Source organism: Pinus tabuliformis, chromosome 6, assembly GCF_031772625.1.
Source record: "Pinus tabuliformis cultivar Carrire ecotype Pingquan chromosome 6, CPIR1, whole genome shotgun sequence".
In the NCBI taxonomy this organism is placed as follows: domain Eukaryota; kingdom Viridiplantae; phylum Streptophyta; class Pinopsida; order Pinales; family Pinaceae; genus Pinus; species Pinus tabuliformis.
In genome coordinates, this window is record NC_142292.1 from 1,843,325,341 (window position 1) to 1,843,347,109 (window position 21,769).

General features: G+C 39.9%; 1 protein-coding gene across 1 annotated transcript; it reads left to right on the forward strand.

The window, feature by feature from the left end:
* The first annotated feature begins 2,980 nt into the window (after positions 1–2,980).
* On the forward strand, positions 2,981–7,553 carry LOC149266378 (uncharacterized). Its single transcript, XM_089408029.1, has 4 exons — positions 2,981–3,293; positions 3,722–3,804; positions 4,377–5,972; positions 6,192–7,553. The coding sequence occupies exons 1-4, from the start codon at positions 2,981–2,983 to the stop codon at positions 7,551–7,553; spliced, it is 3,354 nt and encodes a 1,117-aa protein (XP_089264155.1).
* Positions 7,554–21,769: the final 14,216 nt, after the last annotated feature.

The following is a 21,769-nucleotide window of genomic DNA, read 5'->3' on the forward strand; positions in this document are numbered from 1 at the left end:
AGTCTTCAAGCAAAATTTGGTCACTAGGCATTAGGTCTAGGGTTTGCTCTCACTCTTTTCAAAGTTGCCAAAATGCCCATCTATGTCACTATTCAGCTGATTCTATCATCATTCATAGGGTTTTCATTATCATCTCAGTGTCTAATGAGTCATTTTACACCTTGTTCATGCTTCAGTTGCGCCTAGGTAAGGTCATTTCCCTCTCCTAGGGTTTTGAAGGAAATTTCTCTTGGACGGTCAAATCATCGGCAAAACTTGTATCCAGATGTTCATACACTTTCCCCTATCCTTAAAGTACCTTATTAAATGCTTCCCATCCCTTATATCCGCCAAATTCCTCATTTTCTCACAAACCCTAGTTTCTTGCTACAACTTGGCAATTTTCTAGGTTGGGCCTGTGTTTTGCCTTTTTGGACCCCTTCCCCTCACTCGATCTCCACAATTCCACTTTCCCCTGCTTCCTAACATCCATCCTTACTTCCCAAAATTTCCCCAAGAATTTAGAAGCCTCTTATCCCCTTCATTTCGCTTCATTTCGACAAAATTCCTTGTTTCACACATCAGGATAAGTTTCACTCAAAAGATGTTTCAGAGCAATCAAAGATGAATTTTGGAAAACTGAGAGAGGTTTTTGTCCACAACATGCCAAAGAAGAAAAACCTCCTTCACTTTTTACACAGGTGTCATGGTTATAGAGAAATGTCAAAAATACAATCGCCAGATCCAAGGAGGTTGAGCAAAGCACTAAAATGGAGAAAAAGGCCCGATTCACTCCAAATTTTGGCCGAAGCCTCTTTGAAGGAGCATGGTACTTGATGAGACACCCCCAGCTCAAATTTCAAAAAATTTGGAGAAGTTTTTGTCAATTTTGAATTTTTTGTGCCAAACACCGGTTTTTGCCCTCAACGCGTAGCGCGCTGCGCGCTACCCTGAAGATGGGCAAGTCTATTCCTAAAAAACTCAGAATTTTTGGATTTTTCATGACAAGTTACACTTTCTCAGCAATGGCCAAGACATTTCATTAGGTTTTGAGCCCTCAGAAGGTCAAAAAACATGCAAAAAATGACTTTCTGCCACTTTTTGGACACACAAGAAGCAGTCTTGGGAGATTGCAATTTTGGAGGGGAAAATTACCACCAAATTGAGAAATTCCACTTGGGTTGGAAAGTAGACATCCAGACCTTTCCAACAAGCCTATTTTTGCCTCATTTTTATGCCGGGAAGTTCTTCAAAAGTTGGCTGAAAGGCGCACTACGCGTTCAAGATTGGGGCGCTACGCATCAGCACATTTTCTCAATTTTTCATCTACAGCTCAGGAATTCGCCCAGCTTTGACCAGTTTTGACTTGTGATGGGATTTTTCACCCTCTTTGATGTAATTAATGTATTTTCATGTTGACATGACACTTATTTACCTATTCTAGAAGATTCATTCATGAAATAGCAAACATTTAATGAATGAATTGGTTTCCTAGCTTATAGAGGCAAGTTGTTTTGACTGCCTAGATTGTAGTGCTTTGTTTAGAATTGGTTGAAACAACTCCTAGGATGATGAGCTCGACCCCTAGAGGCAAGGAAAGGTGTTAGCTTGCCTATATTATGTATTTTCTTAGTCATTTTCATGGTTGGACTCTTGAGGGAGAAAACTTCTATTGTATTACTCATTGTATCTCTGCAATTTTTGGCAAAGGAAGACCAGGGTTTTGCAGTCCTTTTGGGATTCCTGTGGTTACATGTATTGATGGTGTGTTTCTCTTTGTACTTGTAGGTTTGTTATGTGAATCATCTTCTTACTTTTTCTTCTGCAAATTAGGCAAATGAAGTGTTAAGGTAGAATTCATGGTTGCTATGCTCTGCCTTTAAGTTTGCTTAATATCAATGTTTTCAGCTGTTTAAGGAGAATTCAAGGTGATTGCTTGCTCTCCTTAGCTCCTCACCAGTCATTCTCATCCATCCAAATCTTTCAAAGGCATCAATACAGTCTCCTACCTTGCCCCAAAGAACCCCCTGCGAAAACTGTGTCCAATCCCCGCACCCAAAATTGCCTTTCCCCAATTTTCCACCAAAACCCTAAAAATCCCAAATCAAACCTTTTTATCAGTTTACTAGCCTAAAATCAGTGTTCTTTATTGGTTATCTCTGCCCGTTGAAGATCTTTGCCGAGATAGACCGGAGAGAGCCCTCTCCTGCCCCGTAGGGCTAGCTACGAGGCTAAGTGGTTTGATGTTGCCTTGGAGTTTACCTTTTTCAGCCTGAGGTGAAATTTCATGCGCTAACAGGTTCAACGAAATTGGAGGCCTCTGCTGAAGAACAACGTGATCTGCTATGCTGTCGGCCGAGGATTTTTCATCTTCGAATTCACTACCAAGGAAGACCGTGATCTGGTGTTCAGAAATGGTCCGTATTTCATGGGAAACCAAGGCCTTTAACTGAACAAATGGACCCCTGATTTCGATCCTTCAATCGATGTTCCAAAGGAGGTCCCTGTTTAGGTTCGGCTCCCCAACCTGCCGATCCACTGCTGGATCTACCAATCTCTTCAAAAGATTGGAAACGGGCTGGGTTGATTCATTGACAAAGCTGATAATAAAGGCCAATACACCTGCGCAGGAATCCGCGTGGAAGTTGACTTGGAAGCTGGTCTACTGGAAGCCATTAAACTCACAGTGGGAGATTGGAAGCACTACCAGAAACTGGACTACGAGCAACTGCCCTTCAAGTGCAGAATCTGTCATGAGCATGGTCACTTCCAACGAAATTGCCCTAAAGCCCCACCAAGGGACAAGGCGGAAGAAGAAGGATGGAAAGAGATAAAAAAGGGCAAAGTAATCTCAAAAGCCACTGAACAGACAAAATCTGGGACAATGGGGAACCCCCAGGCCAATTCTTAGAATAAACCAATCACAAAAGAAGGCTCCCCTTCAGCTGAAAAGGTGAATGTAACAGGGAATGAGGAAGAAACTGAAGACCAATCGAATAAAATGAAAGAAACTGAAGAAAACTCTCCGGATCCCCTAGTAGATGCTGAACAAAGGGGAACCGAAGGGAATGAGGAGCACATCAGCCCGGCCTTTGATTCAGGGGAAGAGTCGGAAGAGAGAGACACTGAATCAGATGGATCACAAATCACTCCTATCAAATCAACTAGGGGACGAAAATCTAAGAAGAAACAGAGAGAGGAGAAAACGTATCTGGATGTCCTTCAAGGCTCCCAGAAAACTCTAAAAGGAATGATGAACACCAGATCCGGGCGCAAGCAGAGAAGGGCTCCAAAAGGAGCCACCACCTCCCAAGGCAATAAATAATGAAATACGTCTCCTAGAACTGCAGAGGGTTAGGCAGCAGACTGAAAGAAGAAGCCCTGAAAGACATTGTTAGGATTCATTCGCCTGAAATCCTTCTCATCCAGAAGACAAAGATGGAGGATATTACGCTCCTCCAAACTAGTAAGACATACTGGCACAAAGGTCCTGGAAGAGCTGTCAGCGCAAGGGGAGCCTCTGGTGGGCTTGCCTCCTTCTGGGACAGCTCAAAATATGAACTGATTCAAGAATAAATCTGCTCTCACTGGATTTTCATCCAGCTCCTTCATAAAGAGTCTGGGCAACAAGTAAGTATGTTTAATATTTATGCTTCGGTCCTTCCAGTTGAGAAAAAATTTTGTTGGGACTCGCTTTAGTCCTTTCTTTTACTGCACAATCCATGAAATATCATTATTGTAGGTGATCTGAATGTCACTCTTACCATTGATGAGAAAAAGGGGGGCTCCCCAGTAACGGATCCAGCTAGAGAATGGGTGGAAGACGTAATGTTAGATTGGGATCTTGAGGATATCAAGCCTTCTGGCGGAAAATATACCTGGACCAATAAAAGATTAGGGCCAAACCACATAGCTGCTCGTCTGGACAGATTCCTTGTCCAATCCTCTTTCCTCTCATGTGGCCTAACTGCCTCGTCTAAGATTCTCCCAAATTGCACATCTGACCATAAACCCATCAGTCTCGAGCTATCCCTTGATGGAAACCGTGGCCGAATACCTTTTAGATTCAGTCCCTTGTGGACTCAGCAAGATGGTTTCCAGGATGTGGTTTCTGAAGCTTGGAATTGACAGATCCTGGGATCTCCTTTCTATGTGTGGGAAGAAAAATTGAGGGGCCTTAAAAGAAAACTCAAGGAGTGGGCTAAAAACCTGAAAACACCAACTGCTAAGAGAAAAGAATCCTTAGAAAACCTTGCTGCCCATCAATCTGCAATGGAGAAATCTGTTATATCTCAAAATCTGATTCAAAGAGAAGTTGAGCTGCAAAAAACTCTCCACAGAGACAGTAGGGAAGAAGAGGAGTACTGGAGACAAAATACAGAAACTTATGGCTGCAGGCTGGCGACAAGAATACCAGTTTCTTCCACAAGCAAGCCGAAGCTCACAAGCAATTTAAATCTATATCAGAAATTCAATCCCAAGACACAGTGGTCAAAGATTTTGAAGGCATCAAAAGTGCTGCTTACACATTCTTCAAAGAGCTTTATACGGCTCCTGAAAATCCTCCTTTAGACCTCCAAGCCTACCCCTTTGACCGAATCCCTCATTGTGTTCATGAATCTGTCAACGCTATGCTGACGACTCCGATCAGCATGGATGAGCTCAAGAAGGCTTTGGACGGCATGGAGCCAGATAAAGCTCCTGGGCCTGATGGGTTCAATGCCAGATTTTTTCAATCTTGCTGGTCTACTATCAATAAAGATCTTTTGAGAATGATCAGGAAATCTCAAGTCTGTTCCAAGATCGGAGGCAGCACCAACTCGGCCTTTTTGGCCCTGATCCCGAAAGAGAAAGGAGCTACGGATTTTGGCAGATTTCGACCCATTTCACTATGTAACACCAGCTACAAACTGATCACCAAAACAATAGCCAACCGTCTCAAGAATGTTTTTCCAGATATCATTCCGGAAAATCAAGGAGGTTTCATCAAGGGGAGAAAGATTTTGGACAATATTGTGCTGGTGCAAGAAGCAGTTCATTCAAGTTGCCAGCGAAAAGAAAAAGGCATGGTGATAAAGCTTGATCTAGCAAATGCTTTTGACAGGGTGAAACATGATTTCCTCTATGCTGTTATGAGGAAATTGGGCTTCTCTCCCTCCTTCATAAATTGGGTGAAAGCCTGCATCGGCTCTCCATGGATTGCGCCGCTGGTCAATGGCCGCTCAACAAAGTTCTTCAACGCATCAAGGGGATTAAGACAAGGTTGCCCGCTGTCCCCGCTCCTCTACGCTATTCAAGCCTCAGTGCTTATTTTCCAACTTGATAGCTGTCAACAAATCCAGACTCTGCCAGGACTCAGAATGGCTTCCAATGTTAAAGACATTAACCATGCCCAATTTGCCGATGATACTCTGTTGCTTGGAGGAGCGAGCATAAACTCTGCCAGATCCTTTAAGAAGGAGCTGGACACTTACAAGGAGGTCTCGGGCAGCAAGATAAACTACAGCAAAAGCACTATCGATGGATGGAACTGTTCGGTCAAGGAATTGGCTGATATTGCCAGGCTCTTAGAGATGAAAGGAATTCAGACCTGGGAGTTTCTAAAATACCTGGGGATACCAATCTTCAAATCCATTCCCAAAGTTTCTCATTGGATGCCCATGCTTGACAAACTAAAATTAAGAATTCAAGCTTGGGGAGCCACTTGGCTAAACAATGCGGGGAAGGTTGTCCTGATGAAATCCGTTCTCACAAGCATGCCCCTTTATCAACACTCCATTATGCTGGCTCCCAAAACCTTCATCAGTAAAATGGACTGTCTGCTGAGAAGATTTCTATGGGAAGGGGGGAAAAATAATGAAAAAAGACTCCATTTAGTTAAATGGGACACTATTAAAAAACCAATGCTGGAAGGAGGTCTTGAATTAAGAGATCTGGGTGCCCAGAATCTCTCTTTGGGCACCAAAATTCTTTGGAATATTGTTGCTGGAAAGGTGAGCTGGAGTAAGAGAGTGCTGTGGAAGAAATACTTCAAAGGATAGCGGTTGAGGTGTTTGGACCAGCCTCCAAAAATCAGCAAAGGTTCTCCGATTTTCAAACTCTATCTTACTGCTATGGAACATTTCAGTCACAAACTTTACTGGATACCAGGTAATGGGAAAAAAATCAGAATCTAGGAAGATCCAATCCTAGGTGAACAGCCTCTGAATCAGGTTGAAGGACTGACAAACATTAAAAACTGGCTACAATCCAATAACCTGAACACCCTGTGGGACATTTCAAATTGGACAAATGACAATGGACGACGGTGGGATAGCTGGTACTTGGGAGAGATCCCCCAAAGGCTGCAGACTGAAGCTTCACTTCTTATAGACAATCTTCAAGGAAAATCTCCAATCAAAGCAACAGTTAAAGACAAAAGAGGGTGGGGCTCCACCTCAGGCAGCTACACAGTTTCAGAAGGATACAAAAGCATAACAGCTACTACTAATGTCCCCCCTGATCCTACTCAATGGAGATTTATTTGGGCCTTTCCTTCGCTCCCCAAAATCGACTTTTTCTGTTGGACGTTAGCCCATAACAGCATTCTCACCAGAGATAATCTGAGAAAACGCGGAATGGAAGGGCCATCCAGATGCCCTTTGTGTTTGTCAGAGGAAGAGTTGGTTAGCCACCTGATGTTACAATGCCCCTTTGCCCGTGAGGTCTGGAGGGGGGTCCTGAGATCAGGAGATGTGGAGCTTCCTAGTAACATTCCCGCCCTGCTTCACAATTGGATCAAATTGTCCCCGTTCAATCTTACAAAAAAATGCCTCCTCAAAACAGCCTGGATTTGGATTCCTAAATTTACCTGCTGGAAACTGTGGTTGGAGAGGAATAATAGGATGTTCAGGGATGAAAAATGCAACTCTAGCAAAATCATCATAAAAATCCAAGCTTTACTGGGAGAGACATTGGACACCAAGCATGGTTTAAAGAATGAAGCAGCTCTGGACAATACGGAAGAGATTTGGTTCAAAGAACTTGTTCCAAACTATGATCCCAAAACCATACCTCCAACTATCCATCAAGCTAACTGGGAAATTCGCCTGGAAGAACAGGAGTTTATCAAATGGCGGTCTGCTTTGGGGGAACACTGTCTTTTCTTCGATGGGGCCTCTAAAGGCAACCCCGGAGCTGCAGGTGGGGGTGGGGTTATTCTGAACCCGGATGGTTCAACTGAAATTCGGTTCCACTGGGGGCTGGGCATCGAATCCAATAACAGAGCAGAAGCTCTGGCTCTGTGGCAAGGGCTCAAGCTGGCTATCAAAAGGAATCTGCTGACTTTGTCGGTCTTTGGAGACTCCAGGCTGATTATACAAGCTTTGAACCTCAACTCAACTCCTTCGCAGATTCAATTAGCCTCCATATTCAAGAAAATCAAGTTAAAGCTGCTCCAATTTTGGAAAATATCCTTCTTTCATATTCTGAGACATCTGAACAGTCAAGTTGACCTGGAAGCCAACCTGGGCTCTACCCATTGCAGAAGATCACTACTAGTTAACTCAGAAGAATCGACTTGCATTATCCCTTAACTGCCAAATGGAAGGGATCCTGCCTCCAAAAAAGCGTGCTTAAGGAACCAATTAAATCTGCAGGGGCGGGATACGAATGAGGAGAGCTTTCTGTCCCTGAGAAAGGCATTAAAATCAGATTCATCAACATTGCTACCCATCTGGACGCTTGGGCTCAAATACTGGTAGCCAGAAGCGGTAAAGGATTGACCACAAACAACAGAGAGAACCAAGCTAATGATTGGGTTCCATGTCTCACTGGACTGTCAAGCCATCAGATGGGCGAACATAAGTTGGACTCCAGGCAGAGGAACATAAGCGTCATCGGTTGGGCAATGGAAATTCTAGGACTGATTCACCCTCTTATCCCACTCCAGCATAGTAAAAACACACAGACTCTCAGATCTGATGAAGCACTAAATATGTGGATCGAATTACCTATGTGATGTAATTTCAGTACGCGGCAGCTGTTTTGCCACTTAATAAAATCCACACCCGTTAAAGTATAAAAAAATAAAATAATATAAGGGCACAACAATAACAATAGTGGGCTTCTATGGGGCACACTAATAACAATATGGGAACAATAGGGGCACAATAATAACAATAAGGGCTTCAATGAAGCTCTTAGTTAATGCTCTTTTTTTGTTATTTTATTTATATGTAATGTATGGTGCATCATGAAGTAAGTCTTTTAATGTTTATTATGGGTAGATGTTTTCAACATTTACGAATTATGTAAGTTATGTGACTATTTGAATGGATAGCCACACTACAACCTAGTATGGAAAATATGTTGTAAAATGTTATGTAATGTAATATTATGTTTAATTGATCAAATTATTTACCAGCCTAGTTCCACCTTAACTCCATATCTAACAAGGGTTGAGAGGGATCAAATCTCTTCAGGAGCAAACCTCTTTTAGAGTAAAACGAGATTTTATCCCTCTTGGCCATTGGTAAATCTGAGTTAAGACATATCTAGGTTGGTTTAATTATTGATTATAATTATCAATTTTTTAAAATGTAATTTTAGCGAATAAAAATGTTTTAGTTACTTGATATATGAAGCTTGTTTTGTTAGTTGAGATTTCTTCTTTGTTAATTTTCAAATATTCTACTTCTTAATATTGGAAATTTCTTACTATTTAGCCTAATGATTTCTTTATATTGTTTTCAAATACAAGATTTAATTAACACTTATTTGATAAAAAATTAAAATTTACGGTGAAATAAATGATATTATTTTGTGAGGAAAGGGGCAATGTAACACTCACGGACAAAACTAAGCATAAATTAAAAAAAAATAAAAATTATTATTTACCTCTCACCCTTCACCACAGTCATGTCAAGAGTGTTGGATTATTTTTACTGAGTTCATTATACATGAAATATTTTATTGATCATGTCAATATATTTGATATTTATGGTTATACACACATATTAATACCTATTAAGGTTTGACTCATTATTTATGTTTTCAATATTTATTTCTCAAATGAGGTGCAAGAATCCTGTTGAGTCAAGGATGAGCTACTCTTCTAGGTTGCAAAATTTTGTCTTGTCGTAAAGGACATATTATTGAGATTTCTATGGCACACGGGAGTGTTGTTTGCATACAAATGGCTGTAAATCCATCATTGAGTTCTAATGGCATGATCCAATGGTTGGCAGGCTTTGGGCTGGTTTTGGGGTAACTACCCCACACCCTCTAGCAGTCCTCTGACTCATTTGAACCCCTTGCTCCATCAAAGCATCTCTGCGACATCTCTTCAAACCCTAATTCATTCCACAGGAGAATAATCATTATAATTACCTAATCTTCCAAGCTACATGATTATGTTCTGCTAATCCATTCCTTTGAGATACTCAGCTTCCTGCTAATTTCCAAGGGTTTTGTTGTAGTGTGAGAGGAACAATGTTCTAACGAGGGCATATTTCTCTACCTAGCTTCCTTCCATGATGAATGACAACTAGAAAGTCCACATGCAAAATTTTTGTCTGGTAGGGTTACTTTGATTCCCTCATAGTTCATTATTTTGAATACATATTATGGTATTTTGTGCAGGATTCCGGGTTACTGTTAGAAGGTTTTCTCTTTTTTTTTTTTCAAGTAAAAGCTTCATTTGGAAGAGAATCTTCCTCCCTTAATTTTGTTGGAGTAACTGAGTCTCTAATTAACTTTCGTTGGTGTAGGTGAGCCTTTCCTTCCATAAAAAAGGAACTTGTGGTCACAGTAGCACTCATGGGCCTCCTTCTTGCAGTTTGGGTCTTTGGTTACTTATGGTTCAACATCTTAGACTCTGTATATGTTCCTTCTTAACCTTTACAGTTGATTCTTCGATGAAAGGATTACAAGTGGCTAAATCGCATCATAATTCTCCTGTGGTTTCATGTTATTTGTAATAATCTTTAGGGTTTTGAGGAAAATTCTTCAGTTTTGAGAGTGATACTCCCAGGTTTCTTAGTATCTGTAGAGGGATATAAATTGTTGAGGATGTGCGTTGCCACTCCAGCTAATTGGTTATAATGGAGGGAATTTCTTGTATTTTACTTCAGATTGGGATATTGGAAATTCTCGATTATACTGTAATAATAATCCTTCTCTGAATGGTTGTTTTCTTGAAAAATAACTTTCTTACTTAATAAAAGGATTTTTATAATTGTTGCAAATTTGTGGAACATTGATAATTGAGTTCTTTGTTTACTGTATTTAGTACCCGACTAACTTGATACAAATATCCCTTTGGGGTTTCTTTATATGATTCCATTATTCATGGGTGCAGGTTTCAGGATTTTGTTATTCTGCATCTGACTCATTATTCAGGGTTTCTTGGTTCTCTAGGTTTTCGTGATTAATACCCCATCCGTTGAGATTTTTTCCTTTAAAGTTTCGTTGAAGTTAATATGTTATATTGAGCCATGAGCTCCCTTGGAATTTGATGAGCTATAACTTGAATTCAAAGCCATGGCTGGCTTATAGTCATCTTAAATGAAACAATTTTATTTTGAAGAATTACCTAGTTCCATATTCAAGGTTTTATTCCCTCTCAATGGGTTTTGAAGTTGTTACTTCCTTATAGACAATTTACTTACTTAAGTTTCCTAGCATATCTGTTACAATCATGTACAATGTGTTTTTTTAATTGACTTTCCTAGACTACAGCATAACCTGTATCTGGAAGGTTGGTTTGTGGCTCTGTATCGAGTTCTCAATGAAATTTATAGAACTATTTATGATTTTTGTTAGTGGTTTTATCTATAAGGTATCATTATTACATTAATGGGTATGGAACATATTGGCTTACAACCTTGTTAATTTTAGGTTTATGTTATAGTTCTCTATGTATACAAATTTTTTTTGCACTTAAATTCACTAATCATTATTTCCTTTTTTTGCATATATTAACTACAAGGATTACTGCACTTACTCATACCAGTTTTTTTTTACTTGTATAATGATAAGAAATTCTTTACAAGAAAATCTTGCTTCCAAATGTACCCAAATATTTTATTCTAGATTTCCTTTTAAAAAGATTGGATCTGGGTTATGTTGCATAGTGTCAGGATAACTACCTGTATACATTGTCTTTTAGAAACACTTCCGAGGTCTCAGTCCCGAATGTTTTCATTAAATTCTAAAGAGTTTTTCGATTCCTCTTTGTTTTAATTAATAATGTTAGGAGAGATACTTATTGAATTTATCTCATCGATTAATAATATTTCATTCCTCTCTCTCTATGTAGTGATAGAGATTTATCTACTTGATTGTCAAACCTCGTCCTGTTCCCAACACTAATTTTGAAAATAATTTATGACACTATTAACTTATTAACCTTTTCTTTATGAACCATCGATTTTTTATCAAAACGAGCATATGATAGGGATTTTTTCAGATTAATGGATTAACATTTGTTTTAGATTGAAAACTAACCTAGTCTGGATATCATATCCTAACATGAATCTTAAATTCCATTTTAGGTGACAACATAATTGTTACGGGAATAAGTACCCTAGGGCTTTGGGTTGGAACCCCAACAAAGCAGGAGAAAACTACAGTAAGAAACACTCATACAACTCAGGAAAAATTCTTATATAAACAAACTATGTGAGAGCAACCATACATGAATGTCCTTCATTTGGGTAGATCCCACAGGGTTCAGATCCTCTGCAACTCCAATGTTCTTCAAACTTGAAAATCATTCAATTCGAACATACATAGCAGTATAGAGGTAAAACATTTTTATGAAACTAACTTTGTATCATATAAGCAAATGATTAATCATACATCAAAATAACATTCATATATGAATTACAACACTATTTGATGCATAAACGCAGTTAATCTCAGAAACAAGACAACACTTCTTTTTATTGTAGTAAGTTATAACTAAAACTAAGAGAATTCACCGGAGTCTTGTTCTTCCAGCTCCAAGCGGAACCGTCCTTCGGATCCATCCAGTCCCAGTCTTCAACAACCTCCTTCCATAACCAATACCATGATATCTTAAGCAAGAGGGAGAATATCTATAATAAAGGAAACAAGTGTTTCTTGAAACTTGGGTAAGTACATGAAGCATAGGGATACTTCAGACTCAGTCAGGGATAATCTCAATATAATAACTCTATCTCTTCTCCCCTTAAGGCCTTCCCATAGAAGTCTATTCATACTTCTCCCAATTAGTTTTTTAGTTGAGAAACGGTTGGGAAACAGTTTGGCCAAGGGAAATAGGAGGTAATCAATAGGTAAAACTCGTGAACTCTGCCAACAATTAAGGAAATTTAATTTTTTAAAGTGTTTTAACACATATACGTGGGTTGGGTATTGACTAACCCACGTGTACACACTTTTATCTCAGGGAAAAGTAGCGTATAGGGAATAAAACACTATTTTTAAAATATTTGGACCAAGTCTGGAAGGAGGGGTTGCCCTAGGCCATAAACCGAGAATCAAAAATACCAAGGGTGGTAAATGGTGCTATAATAGATGCCCCCTAATATATGAGGTTAGAAGGGGTACATGATGGCCAAAATGTATTAAGTATATGGAAAGAACCCTCTTGAGATTGAGAAGGAATTCACCAAAATTTAGCTGCCAAGCCATCAAAAGAGATCAGAAAGAAATTGTTGTCTAAGGTGGGCATACCCATGCTTAGAAGAAGTAAAGCATGTCCGCATATCAAGTACAAGCAGATCCAATATGTATGCAAGTACAAAAGAAACTGAAAAGACATAATGGATCATCTGATCATGATCGAAAAAGTACATGTCTGAATATCACATATAAGAAGATGATCAATGAAGTTGAAAGATGAAGCTGATCACTGATGTCAAAAACTGATCCCAATAGTACCAAAAGAATGTGATGGAATAAAATGATAGTACATCGCAACTCGGATTCCAGCATATAAGATGTTGCTGTGAAGAACTCTAACATATACAATGGATGGTGTCAAATAGCAGTAACAGGAGCAACTGACAAGTGAACCAAAACATGCTGATGCAACCCAAGGTCTTCACCAACCACCGTGGTACAATTCTACACAATGGGAATAAATGATCCGAGGTCGACCACATGAGAAATCGTTTGATTACAGGTCATTGAAGTATACCGTTAACAAATGCGAGACTACTCACCGATAATGATAATGAGAGTCAAGGTACCTAGTGCAATCTAACAAGAGCGAATGGATGAGCTGAAGTTGAACACCTAGAAGAATCTATCAATCAGGGGACAATTATGGTTTCGCACTGTCGATAGTGAAGGGATCTGCCACTGATGACTGCAAACCCCAAGGTACTACCAAATGGACTCTAGATCTTTGTCCCAAAGCAAATGAGTCACAATTGATAGAAAAAGATCCACTATAAGGAAGGCATTAAGGCATCCTTCATTAATCTAGCTCGAGTGTAGCCCGCAGGCCAATAATGTGGAAAGAATCAGACAAAAAAGATGTAGTAACCCAACCGAAGCACATTTCCGGTGCACACAAGATGTAGCTAGCGCACGATAGAAACCCTTTGAACCAACCAATAATGAAAACTGACACAGAGGCGAGGAATCCACCAATAGGGTCAAATGGAAACCAAGGCACTACACGAATCCTAATGTGTGATAATGAAAGCTGATGTCGAACATAAGGGAAACCACTCAGTCAAAGACCCATAATACTGATTGATGCTGAGCATAAGGTGACCTATCACTAATGAAAAGAGGGCCAGGGTGCGGCTCTAGTCCTACCCTCATAGCAATATGTTATCGTCGATAAAGACAAGACCTGCCAATAAGAAGTCAATGGAGACCTTCTCAAACCAGCACAAGCAAAGGACCAATACAACTGATGTGATGACAAACATGACACTGACAACCAGGGATGGCCGACTTAAAAATAGGTCAAGAGACATCGCAGAGAGGCTGACTAAGGCTTACTTCCCTTGAACAAAAGCACCACTCAATGATGACTATATGGCAACATATGATAACTCTGTATAAGTTCGTCATGCAGGAGGCATGAGCAAACTCTCCATATGATTGGAAGAGGTAACCAATGAGAGGAGTAATGACTCAATAACAAGGTTAAGGTGTACATAAGTCAAACTAAATCTCGCCCAAAATGGGGGAGAGACTTTCTTTTGAGTGCTTTGTTCAAGGGCGTCGATTGACTCTAGCTGCCAACAACATATGGAAATGTTGTCCTGTTCCCGCTCTTTTTGGAATATAATTTTTTTTTTGTCTTTTTCTTTAAGTTGGAAAAAGAATAAAAGAATTCTATAGTACAGTGGAAAGAATGAGTGTCAGAGAAACAGATGATCTAGTTCCTGGGATGGGAATAGTCCTATGCTAAAAGTAGGGAGGCAAAACCGGTCAAGGACACTCAAAGGGATGTTCTTTCCACTGGTCAAAGGATGCGTCAAGTTGCAGAAGCTAAGTGATTGCATGGTCAATTTTTCAGAAGATATGGTCAAATAAGTGGCTTAAACACGAGTCCAAGTGAAGCCGACTCAAGGCCAAAAGGTGCAAATAGTCAAAATGCAATGCAGCAGTACAACTCAACACAAAGGAGCCTCTAGGGTATAAGGTCAGAAATCAGTGCAAAAGAAAGGAGAATGTGTCTTCAACGCACAATTCATGGTGGGACTAAAGACGACTCCTGAGCCTACTCAGTATAGTAGCATGGGCAACCAATGTCAGCGAGGTTCTAACTAAGATGCCGATGTAAAGGATGGCTCTACCATTGCATCATGATTTAAAAATAGGTGAGTGAAAATGGCTTGCTAACCAAGACATGATGGGGTCGACCCTATGGCTAATGTATCACTGAATGGAGGCTAGTATGAAAAATGCAATGGAAAAAATGGTTTTCCCTAACCTATATGTCAGTGAGTGGATGATACCTGCCATGACGGGTCAGCAGTCATGGGACCAAAATAACATCTTGAAGAAGTCTCCAAAATATCCTGAAAAATAACCCATTCTCGACAATCCAAGCCCACAGGTCAGAAAATCCATGAGACAAAAATCAATTTTTGAAAAAATATTTTGCAATTTCAAAGTTATATAATGACTTTTGGACTCAAATTTTTTTTTGTTTTTGTTTGGAGCAAAGAGCCATGGATAAAAAAGGAGAAAACTTGCCTCTAAAGAATTGGACTGTTCAACTTGCACCAAAGTTATCAGGTAACCCTCAAATCATGCTTGTAATATTTTGTGATAGTTTTCAAAAATTTTCATGAAGTGTTTACCATGGGAATTTATGCCAAAAAATCCAACTCTGTGCACACGCAGGTTGGACATGATCAACTCATGTATACGATGGCCCTACACATGACTGTGTGTAAAGGGAACCTACGTGTACGCAAGTTAAAGTTTAAATACAAAAACTAACGGTTGAAACTCAAATTTTTTTAGGATGACCATCACATGGAGAGAAAGAGAGCATACCACAATTGATAATGTGGTAGTGAATGAAAAAATGCACTAGACACATTGAGAGGCCGTGGCTTGTTGAAATTATTCAAAATGCCAAACATGAAAGCCAACACACGCCTGCTTGAATTGCTGATCCACTACTGGAGTGTAGAAGATGATGCCTTCATGATAGATCAGATGCCTGTACAGATTGAGGTTGAAGACATATACTTTATTACAGGTCTCTCCCGAAGAGGGGAGGTTGTGCATTCGACTGGCAGGACAAGAAGTATTCTTTCAGTAGAAGACTATATACATATATACTGTCCTGGACACCCAGAGAAGATTGGAAGTCAGATTCCAATCAAACACGTGGAAAGTTTATCGCTGAGGATTTTGTTATTTACCATTGTGAGGGTAAATGGATTAGATTCACTGCATCAGGCTTCATGAGTGTCCATGAGCCTGGCAGTGGAACGCCTTACCATAGTTTTCGACTGGTGCATGCATCTTTTGACCAACATGAAGAGCCAATTGACCTTTATTCAGAAGGGTCAAACAAAGAACTTTGGATATGGGACTATCTTATGCTCATTCTACCTCGAGAAGGTACCTGGGCTACATCCCAAAGTATTTGTCTCCATCAACAGCCCTTGAGATCCTTGGATGGGTATATGGGTTGACTTGATGAAACGCCTTGGAGGCGGGGATGTGCCTAGGATGACTTTCGATGATGAGTTTTTCACCTAGTGGGACCAATAGATCATCGCAGTCGACGACTACCTATATGCTGGTATGGATTTCCGAGGAGATCCAGACTTGGTGTTGTGCCTAGGACGACTTTCGATGATGAGTTTTTCACCTGGTGGGACCAATAGATCATCGCAGTCGACGACTACCTGTATGCTGGTATGGATTTCTGAGGAGATCCAGACTTGGTGTTGCCACCAAACACAACATGGGGAGACATAGGTAACAATTTTTAAAGTTTTTGTAAATTTCAAAGATTTTTTCTTTTTTAAATATGAAATGAACTTGGAAATATTTTTGATGAGAAAAAATATTGAAAAAATTGACCATGTTCCAGATGTGGGTCCAGTGAGACCAAATGGATTTTCGAGGCACAGGTGTCGCAAAAGAGGTGTCGAAGAGGCAGTAGTTGAGATAGAGAGAGTCCTATATGCAGTTCAGAGAAACTTGGTGAGACTGAATCACCAGGTACCTATGATAGCCATAGAGGATCTACCTGAGGAGATGCAGCGTCGTGTGGTAGGGGCACCACGGGACTAGGTCCACATACTTCGGCATGTAGCCAATGTAGTAGTTAAATTTTTAGCTGCTCATCCTGAGCCGGCTCAATATACAGATTGGACATCATTATGGGCATGAACCCAAATTTTGAGGGAATTTTGTCCCAATTTTGTATATTATTTTTTGAACACTTTATCTATATATAAGCGATTTTATGATATATATACAGATTCAAGTTTTCTGATGTTTGTTTAATTTGATGAATGATTAATATGCCAATCTAATGCTTGATTAGCGATAGAGTATACTAATGAATTCTCAGATCGTGGAATGTGAACATATGTAATATAAACAAATGATCGTTGCAACACTCTTACTCTAAAAAATTGGCGATATAAATAAGGATCACGAACTCGATAAATGTTATTTAATTGTGACACTACCAGTTGTGAGTCTAGATAAACTACCAATGAATCAATCCCATAAGAAATTGCTTTGGATAGTAAATTAATAATGACAATATATTTGGCAATGTTATTCAAAGCAGGACCAATACATACTCCCCTCGACACCATCAACTGGCCAGATGGATAATAAATCACCCAAGCTGCAGAAGCAAGATTCTGAGTGTGCTGACTAGAACCATCAGCAAATTCGAAATATATTAGAACATCCACCAACACCTGCCAAAGTAGATCAAAAAATGTCGATATCACAAAATTCCAAATAAATATGTACAAAAATACAATATATACAAACAAGAGATTTCTTGGCCGGAACCTAAGCAAAATACTTCTTAAGGTAAAGCCCATTTCGAGGCTCCGCTAGCTTGTTCCCTTCAAAATCAACTTATTTATAAGCCCCTTTTCCCAAAACTTGTTTGACTATAAAGGGACCATACCACATAGACTTGAATTTTCCTGCCCCCAGGGTGTCTTTATCTTGGTCATAGACTAAGACAAGGTCGCCTTCGGAAAAGACCTGAGGACGGACAGCTTTATCATACTAAGTTTTAACTCTTTTCTTATGGGCCTCATTTATTATGGTGGCATCTCGATGCTACTCATCGAGATGTTCCAAATGAATGAGGTGTTCTTCGAGACTAGACGTCTCTGGAAGAAGTTCTATAGATAGCTTAAGGGACGGAATTTCACATTTGATAGGAAAAATAGATTCTAGCCCGTAAACTAATTGAAAAGGAGTAAAACCTGTGGCAGTATTCACTGAGGGCCGGTATGCCCAGAGAGCCAGGTACAACATGATGTGCCAATCAAAGCGATTTTTGTCAATTGTCCTTTGCAAGATAGTCTTAAGGGACTTATTCACAGCTTCGACTTTCCCATTGGCTTGAGGATAATACGAAGATGAATGGTCCTACTGGAAGCCCAACTTGAGAGCCAATTCAGTCATCAGTTGATTCTGGAAGTGATTGCCATGGTTAGTGACAATCTCTCTTGGGATACCAAATCGTGAAATAACCTGGTTGAAGAGGAACAAGGCTGCTATTTCACTATCATTTTTGTAAGTAGTCATGGCCTCAACCCACTTCGTAAAGTAGTCTATGACCACAATGATTTACTTGTGACTTGCCGCTGAAGGTGGATTACAAGTAGTGAAGTCAATGCCCCACTTTGTAAATGGACCAACAGTGATAACAGGAAAAAGTGGAGCTGGATGCGCATGCATTTTTCGAGTATAGATTTGACAAGGGTGGCAACGTTTGACTGCTTCAATACAATATTTGAAAATTGAAGGCCAAAAGTAGCTGGCACGCAAAATTTTCTGGGCTGTTACAAGTCTTGATAGATGACCGCCACAAGCTCCACTGTGGAAATCATTAAGTACAGACTCTACTTCTTCCAAAGTTAAGCAACACCTAAGGATTGAATCAACCCTTCTGTGATATAATGTATCACCAATTATAACATAGATTTTGGAAAGGTGACGTAACTTTCGACGCTCATCCTTGGAGGAAGGAGGTGGGAACTTCGAAGTTTGGAGATATATGATGATATCTTCCTACCAGGGATCTTGTGAAGAAATTAGTAATAAATGTTTGTCGGGGAAATTTTCCTCATAAACAATGTCTTCCTCACAAGGTAGCTCGAAAATTAACTCCATAAAAACCAATGACTTCTTAGATTTGGCTGACAAGAACTTGAGATCAAATTCTTGCAAAATAAAAATCCATCGATTGTCTTTTCCCCCAATCACTCGCCTGCTGAGGACAAACTGAAAAGGATTGACAACCGCTAAGACAAACATTTTGCGTAGCAGAATATAATGACGAAGCCGTTGGACAACATGGACCACTGCCAAGGCCAATTTTTCGATAGGAGAATAGTGTAGCTTAGGTCCTACTAAGCCTCGACTCAAGTAGTAGATTACATGCTCACTGAGAGTGTCATCCTCCTGAACCAGAACCATACCTATGGTTGATTCTGCCGCAGCGAGATAAAAAAGGAAATATCTGCCATAATCTGGTGGACTCAATAATGGAGCAGAGATTAATTCCTGCTTCAAGGAATTAAAAGATCGTTGCACAAAGTTGTCCCATAAAAATGGAACTCCTTTCTTAAGCAAATGCATAAATACTTTGGTAATCTCGGTGCAATTTGCTATAAATCTTCTCAAGAAATTTGCCTTTCCTTGGAGACTTTGAAGTTGACGAATGGAAGACAAGGGAGGCAACTGAATTATTGCCTCAACCTTGAAAGGATCTACTTGAATCCCTTCAGTCGATACAATGAATCCTAACAACCGACCAGATGTGACCGCAAAAACACACTTATTCAGATTCAACTGGATTTTATAAAAACGACATCTCTTAAAAACTAATCGAAGGTGGCTGGGATGATCGATTCTCTTTCGAGAACGAGCAGCTAAGTCATCCAAGTATGCTTCGATAACATGTTTGATGTCGTGGAAAGCATAAGACATGGCCTGCTGAAAAGTAGCTCCAACATTTTTAAGACCAAAAGGCATCTTCTTGTATGCAAATGTGCCCCAGGGACAAATAAAAGTTCTCTTGTGCTGGTCCTCTGGACGGATAGTAATTTGATTGTAACCAGAGAATCTGTCCATGAACGAAACAAATTTCATAACCTTCACATTTATCAACAATTTGATCAATAAAAGGCATGGGGTAATTGTCTTTTGGACAAGATTTATTCAAATCCCTAAAGTCGATACATACTCGTATCATTCCTTGCTTTTTATCTACCGGGGCTGGATTGGAAACCCACTCTGTTAGAGGAACGGGGTATATGAAACCCGCCTTAAGTAGTTTTTCAACTTTAGCTTTAATAGCTGCTGCTTTCTGAGGATTGACTGGTTGAAGCTTTTGACGAATAGGTTTGGAGTTTTCGTACGTCTTGATATCATGCTGTAATATAGATGGATCAATTCCAGGAATTTCCTCATAAGACCAAGCGAGCACATCTCGAAACTCTTTAAAGAGGTTGGTGTAAATTTGAATTTCTTCAGGGGAACAATCAGCTCCGATGAAGACATTTTCTATAATTTTAGGATTCCTAGAGATGTTTATAGGTACAGTTCTCGAGATAACCGACATATTACATTCGGTAGATAATTGTGTTGGAGCCAAAGGATTTGAAACTACACAAACATTGCTAGTAAGCAGATTAGAGAACCTGGATTCAACTTCATGCAATGGAGGAAGAAAATATGGATGATGATGTAAATCTTCCCATGGTCGATCCACACCCATCATTGCCTCCAAAATTGCTTCTTCAAATGGTAAAATTGTATCTAAGCAATCCCGAGCTGACGTAGAGTCGAGGGTCCAAGATGGAGCCACATCACCATCTACCTCCTCTTGTAAAAAAGGACTGGGATGGTTGTCTGTAGAGTTAACGATAGATTGATAGCTAAGTTTTGTTGCAGACATGGGAAATGTCATTCCACCAACCTACCCTCCATCTAATGTGGTCATAGATGAAGGTAAGATCCAAGGATCTAAAAAATAATGAGCTTGAAAGAACTCTTTCCATGAAGGCCCCTTGGAGGATGAAATTGCATTGATTCTAGCCATTGGAGGAAGAAGGTCAAATATACCCATTAACGAAGAGTACATCCCAACTCCTAAATTCTCAATAGGTTGACAGGGATTATCCACCAACGGAAAGGTAGAATCTGAAGTTGTGAGGGAGTCACCTGGAGAATAATCTAATTGATCAATTTTAACAATTCTCCCCTCATGAGGAAAACAAACGATGCGAAATAAAGATGAAACTATGGCATCCGTCTCATAAATCCAATTCCTTCTTAAGAGGAGGTTATAATCCAAGTTAGCATCAATGATTTACACCTCAATTAACGACCTTTCCCCCAACAAATATAGGAAAGGCCGGGATAATTCCATGTGGCCTATGAGAATGTCCATCAAATGCTATCAAGAGAGTCGGCGAGGGAACAGTTGAAGGTGATCCAATGGCCTTCCAACATGACATAGACATTACACATGTGGAAGTTCCCTCATCTATAACTATCCGAAAGATATTGGTTTTTCGGTAAGTGGACTTTATCTGGAAAGCCATATGGTGAGGAAGTCTCTTTTGACATTCAACATATCAAAAGTGAGCACTAAAGAATTCTTTGGATCTACTGCACCGATTGCTGAAAGCAAAGCACTTCTCTGAGCAAGACATGACTAGAGTACCTCCAATACAGACATAGCACAAGGACTTTGAGCCAGATCTTCTACAATTGAGTAGTTCTGGGTTGCCCTAGCATTAGGGTTAATAGTCGAGTGCTTTGCGGAACCTTTCGGTATTTGAGGTATAGACTCAATAGAGGATCGCTCAATATGAAGTGGGTCTGTGGTTTCGGGAATAGATTTAGCCTTAGATGTTTTACTTTCACAATAATCGTGTGCTTGTGTAGCAACATTGACATGAGAGTTCATCATATAAACATTTGCGGAATTTTCCCCTTCTTGGTTTCCCCCTGCAGAGGTACCAGTGTTCGAGTTCACACCAACAAGTAATTACTACCCTTGGGGAAAAGGGTTAGTCATGACAGCTTGGGAGCTAGAGGATCCTTACTACACTAATAA

Excerpts from the sequence above, each read along its gene's own strand:
- LOC149266378 (XM_089408029.1), top strand. The coding sequence starts at position 2,981 with ATGAAAGAAACTGAAGAAAACTCTCCGGATCCCCTAGTAGATGCTGAA. Across the intron at positions 3,805-4,376 it reads CTAGAGAATGGGTGGAAGAC|GCTGGCGACAAGAATACCAG; the intron begins GTAATGTTAGAT and ends TTATGGCTGCAG. Across the intron at positions 5,973-6,191 it reads GGAATATTGTTGCTGGAAAG|GTTGAAGGACTGACAAACAT; the intron begins GTGAGCTGGAGT and ends CCTCTGAATCAG.